This window comes from Dipodomys ordii, unplaced genomic scaffold, assembly GCF_000151885.1.
Source record: "Dipodomys ordii isolate 6190 unplaced genomic scaffold, Dord_2.0 Scaffold12, whole genome shotgun sequence".
NCBI classification, from domain to species: domain Eukaryota; kingdom Metazoa; phylum Chordata; class Mammalia; order Rodentia; family Heteromyidae; genus Dipodomys; species Dipodomys ordii.
This window is the reverse complement of record NW_012267228.1, coordinates 3,375,447-3,380,535: the sequence shown is the minus strand read 5'-3', so window position 1 is coordinate 3,380,535 and position 5,089 is coordinate 3,375,447. Positions and strand designations below refer to the sequence as shown.

The following is a 5,089-nucleotide window of genomic DNA, read 5'->3' as shown; positions in this document are numbered from 1 at the left end:
TGTAGCTCAAGTGGTAGAGCGCTTGTCTTGAGCTGAAGAGCTGAGGGACAGCGCCCAGGCCCAGAGTTCAAGCCCCACGACTGACAAAAAAAAAAAAAAAAGAAAAGATTAATTAGGCATACCTGTAATCCCAGCACTCAGGAGGCAGGGGCAGAAGGACTGTGAGCCTGAGGCCATTTCTCCCTAGTAAGGCCCTGTCTGGGAAGGAAGGAAAAGAGGAAGGAAGAAAGAAGGAAGGAGTAAGGCAGGGGAGGAAGGAAAGAACTTGCAAGAGCAGCCCCAGGCCAGTCTGTGATCCTATGTGGGAGGCAGAGATTGAGGCTGAAGGTTTGAGACTCGCCTGGGTGATAAAGACCAGGCTGGGTGTGATGGCACAGGCTGCAGCCCCAGCTGTGTGGGAGGCGGATCTTAGTTCTAGGTCAGCTCTTGGCAAAAAGTGGGAGACTATCTGAAAAATAAACTAAATGGTTCAAGTGGTAGAAGCCTTGTCCTGTGAGCCCAAGGACCTGAGTTCAATCCCTGCTACGACTGACGAAAGAAAAGAAACAAAAGATTTATAAACTACCCGCTTGCTCCACAATGGGGCGTTTACTACATAAACTTCAAATAGTTCTACGACGAAGTATGCGGACACGAAAATGAATGTGAATCTGCAGCTCATTTCTCTTACGAGCCAACTTATACCCAAATGAGGTCTCACCCAGTTGGTGTCTGTCCACAGCGTGTCCTGGGGGTACAGAGAGGCCCTGCGGTGGCTACGGGCAGTGTGCAGGGGACGGGACGCGAGGGGGCAGCGGGCACTGTGACTGCCAGGCCGGCTACGCGGGGGAGGCCTGCGGCCAGTGTGGCCTCGGCTACTTTGAGGCAGAGCGCAATGCCAGCCATCTGGTATGTTCGGGTAGGTAGCCTGAAGATGTGGTGCAGGGGAGGGGCAGGAGGGGCACTGCCTGCCTGTCCTCATGCTGGCCCCCTTCCACCCAGCATGCTTTGGCCCCTGCGCCCGCTGCTCGGGACCCGAGGAATCCAACTGTTTGCAGTGCAAGAAGGGCTGGGCCCTGCACCACCTCAAGTGTATAGGTGAGTGGGCCCCGCCTGGGCTCCCCCCCCCCCGCATGCCCAGCCTAAGGGGCCTGCGACATGGGCTCTCGGCCTGGCCTGGAGGGCAGAAAAGTAGCTGAGCACGCAGGGCACTGAGCTGTGTGCAGTCAGCCGGAGTACGGTGCGAGGGCCCAGAAAGGCTTCCCGAGGAGGTGACTTGAGCATCAAAGGTTAGCCAGAGGCTTGAGGGCACTAAACTCGGGTCAGGACACCTGGCTTGGCATTTGGTCCTTGTGTGACCACTTAGGGCAAAGCCGCTGTGACAGAAAGATCCCACGAGACGGTGACGGAAAGAATGGAGTTTCTTTCTGTCGCATTCCTAGTGAGCCGCCAGGCTGGCGGAAGAGCTCCGCCGGCCGGTCACTGGGCACCGGGCCGCTTGCTCGCCCCCTGGGCAGCCTTGCTCTGCCTCTGCTGCTGAGTCAGGGCCACCTCCCAGCACTCAGGAAGCGAGGCGGGGAGGCTGCTTTAGCGCCAGGCTAGAAGAGGAGCTAACACTCGCCTACATCCTGTTAGGCAGAGCTCCATTCCCAGTTCTCTCCCACTTCCGCCACACGGTAATCCTAGGATGCTGGAATGGTCCCAGTGTCAGCTGGTTAGATCAGGACTGACCCCCCCCCCCGCACCCCCCTCCCACAGACATTGACGAATGTGGCACAGAGCGAGCCAGCTGTGGGGTGGACCAGTTCTGTGTGAACACAGAAGGCTCCTACGAGTGTCGAGGTCAGTGTCCACTCTTGCAGGGGTGGGTGGGGAGGGGCCGACTCACAGTGCAGTGTCCCTCCAAACTTGTGCCCTCTCGGGCTCCAGAGCCTCTTCCGGCGCCAGCCTGACTCCCTGGGCGGGCGCAGTGCTCACCCCTGGCCCTCATGTCTCCCTTCTGCAGACTGTGCCAAGGCCTGCCTGGGCTGCATGGGGGCGGGGCCCGGCCGCTGCAAGAAGTGCAGCCCTGGCTACCAGCAGGTGGGCTCCAAGTGTCTCGGTGAGTCTTCGGGCAAAGGCCACAGGCATCCTGAGGAATTGCGTGGGGCTGGAGTACTGGCAGGGCAGGGGGAGGAAGGGGCCATGTTGGCAGGGGAGGGGTAGAGGCAGCGGCAGGATACGAACAGGCTGGGTCAGCCCTCCGACCTGTCCTCACATCTCCCCAGATGTAGATGAGTGTGAGGCCGCGGTGTGTCCAGGAGAGAACGAGAAGTGTGAGAACGTGGAGGGGGGTTACCGCTGCACCTGTGCGGAGGGCTTCGAGCAGCTGGAGGGCGCGTGCGTGAAGGAGGAGGTCCCAGGTGAGTGACGGCCCCTCCTCCACACAGCCCCCAAGCGATCGCATGGGGACCGGGCCCTGTGTCCGCGCTCAGCCCCCCGCCTCCCGGGTGAGAGTATCACACTTGGCATCGAGCCAGTCTGCTCCCCCAAAGCCCGTTTCCTCAGCTGCGAATGACCCCGTCCTTGCACTGGCCCCAGGGGACTGCTCTTGACCGTGGGTGCCGTGCCTAGTGTGGGCCGCATGCACATTTCGGTACCCAGTGCCAGACTGGAAACAAGCCGATGCTGCAGGTGTGCTCTTCCCATCCTGTCTCACTCCTTTGCAAACCAAGAGGCAGAGCAGCACAGCGCCTTGCTCAGGGCCACAGGGCCAGCACTTGCTGGCTGGCTGGGCGGGCACCAGGCGGCCTGACTGGAGCTGGATGGGTTCTGAAGTACGTGCTGTGCCCCGTGTACGCTCTCCGGCAGGCTCTCACCCGCCCCAGCTCTGTCCCGCTTCCATTTAGTGACGCAGGGTCAGCAGCTGCCCGGTGGAGTTGTGAGCCTGGCGCGCTGGGCAGCTGGGCGACCAGGTGTGAGCAAGGTCGTGGGCCCAGGGGTGTGGCGGGGGTGACGGCTCCGCGTCCCCTCCGCAGAGTCGGCGGGCTTCTTCTCGGAGATGACGGAGGACGAGCTGGTGGTGCTGCAGCAGATGTTCTTCGGGGTCATCATCTGTGCGCTGGCCACGCTTGCCGCCAAGGGGGACCTGGTGTTCACCGCCATCTTCATCGGGGCCGTGGCAGCCATGACGGGGTACTGGCTGTCGGAGCGCAGCGACCGCGTGCTGGAGGGCTTCATCAAGGGCAGATAATTCCCGCTGCCCCGGGGGATGGCCTCCCACCCAGGCTGCCCCACGGGCAGGCGTCTCTTGGTGGACACTCGGGACAGCTTGGTTTCTGAGAGCGGGGTGAGCACCCCATCCCTACCCGCCTTAAGGAGCAGCGCAGACAACCTCGTCCTGGGCAGCTGTGGCTCTCGGGTGAAGAAGTACCTGGAGGCGGAAAGCCTCGAGATCTCTGCCTGGGGGAGGGGACTGGCCGCTCACGGTCTGCGTGTGTGCATTCTCAAAGCGTCTCCTGTGGCGACTGCTAGTGAGCTCTGGCCCCTGCCCAGGACCAAAGGGGCTCCCCATAGGGGCAAGGCCACCCCAGCCCTTCCTGCCAGTTGCATGCTGCCAGCTCCTGGTCTGTATTCACCCCGTCCCCTCAGCCACTGACGTATTTATTCATCTCAGGAAATAAAGGTCTTAGAAACTGGAGGAGCTTCCGTCTTCATACCTGTCCACCACCATCACTGCCAACATGGAGAAGTGCTCTAAAACACTGGTAAAGTGAAAGCGTCTCTGATGAAGTAGACAGAGAGAGGGAAGATGGGCCCAGAAGAAGAGTTAGAAGGGAGGTAGAGGCAGGCACTGGTTGCTCACACTTGTAATCCTAGCTACTCAGGATGCTGAGTTCTACAGACTGTGGTTTTTAAGCCAGCCCAGGTAGGAAAGTGTGTGAGACTCATCTCTAACCATCAAAAAGCAGGAGGTGGGCTGGGAATGTGGCTTAGTGGTAGAGCGCTTGCCTGGCATGCATGAAGCCCTGGCTTTGATTCCTCAGTACCATATACACAGACAAAGCTGGAAGTGGTGCTGTGGCTCAAATGGTAGAATGCCAGCCTTGAGCAAATAAGCTCAGGGATGGTTTAAGCCCCATGACTGGCAAAAAAAACAAAAAGTGGTGGAGAGGGGCTCAAGTGGTTATAGTGCTAGCCTTAAGCAAACAAAGCTAAGAGCCAGCCCCTAGGGCCTGAGTTCAAGTTGAGCTTTCTGGGTCATCAAATGATTTTGACTTCAGAAATTCACTCCTTATCCTAAAATGGACAGAATGAGCTGGGTGCCGGTGGCTCACCTCTGTAATCCTAGCTGCTCAGGAGCCAGCCCAGGCAGGAAAGTCTGTGACATTCTATCTCTAATAAACCACCAGAAAACCAGAAGTGGTGACATGGCTGAAGTGGTAGAGCACTTGCCTTGAGCTGAAGAGTGTGGGACAGCGCCCAGGCCCAGAGTTCAAGCCACATGATGGGGGGGGAGGGGGGGAAGGAGACAGAATGTTCTCCCCTCAGGCTCAGAGTTGGCTTCACATTGGGGCTGAAGACCCTGAACCACAGTTATTACCAAAGCAAGTATCCCTCTGAAAGGCCTCCAAGGCTCAGGCCTGAGTTACTGTGGGGAGAGGCCTCCTTGCCCTGCTCTGGTTGGGTACAGGACGCTGGCTCAGAGCTGTGGGCCAAATCTTAAACATTTATTTCTTTGGCACAAAAAGGACAGCCAATCTGGACAAGGAGGCTCATTCCCACTGGAGGACCCTGGGACACCCGGTCCCTGTCCCCCATGCTCAAGTCCATGCACATCCACCCTGTATTCCGTGAGAGTCACGGCCTCTGTGCAAAATTCCTGCTGGGGAAAACTATAGATATTAAAAACACAAAAAACAGGGCGTGAGGGGCTCGTGGTGAGTTCACGTCGGGCTGCAGTCAGGCGGAGAGCCAGAAGGCCCAGCTGATCGCCAGTGTCCTGGAGCCGGCCATTCCGGGCGGGCACAGAAGAGGAGGGGTGCGGGCCCTGCGGGAGGCCGCTCAGGGCCCGAGGACGGCGGCCAGGCGCCGCAGGGACGCCGCTCAGAGCTCGATGGTGTCACTGGAG

General features: G+C 59.1%; 2 protein-coding genes across 2 annotated transcripts in view; both read left to right on the top strand.

Annotated features, from left to right (window-relative positions):
- Window positions 1-5,089, top strand: part of Il17rc (interleukin 17 receptor C) — a 25,137-nt gene that overhangs the window by 19,457 nt on the left and 591 nt on the right. Inside the window, exons 19-26 of the mRNA XM_013010345.1 lie at window positions 766-898; window positions 982-1,077; window positions 1,738-1,821; window positions 1,985-2,080; window positions 2,247-2,381; window positions 2,868-2,933; window positions 2,997-3,203; window positions 3,246-3,387. Coding sequence (XP_012865799.1) covers window positions 766-898; window positions 982-1,077; window positions 1,738-1,821; window positions 1,985-2,080; window positions 2,247-2,381; window positions 2,868-2,933; window positions 2,997-3,203; window positions 3,246-3,387 — 959 coding nt within the window. The remainder of the gene's footprint in view (window positions 1-765; window positions 899-981; window positions 1,078-1,737; window positions 1,822-1,984; window positions 2,081-2,246; window positions 2,382-2,867; window positions 2,934-2,996; window positions 3,204-3,245; window positions 3,388-5,089) is intronic.
- Window positions 807-3,635, top strand: Creld1 (cysteine-rich with EGF-like domains 1). Its single transcript, XM_013010299.1, has 6 exons — window positions 807-888; window positions 982-1,077; window positions 1,738-1,821; window positions 1,985-2,080; window positions 2,247-2,381; window positions 2,997-3,635. Exons 4-6 carry the CDS (start codon window positions 2,011-2,013, stop codon window positions 3,209-3,211), a joined length of 420 nt encoding a protein of 139 aa, XP_012865753.1. The 5' UTR covers window positions 807-888; window positions 982-1,077; window positions 1,738-1,821; window positions 1,985-2,010; the 3' UTR covers window positions 3,212-3,635.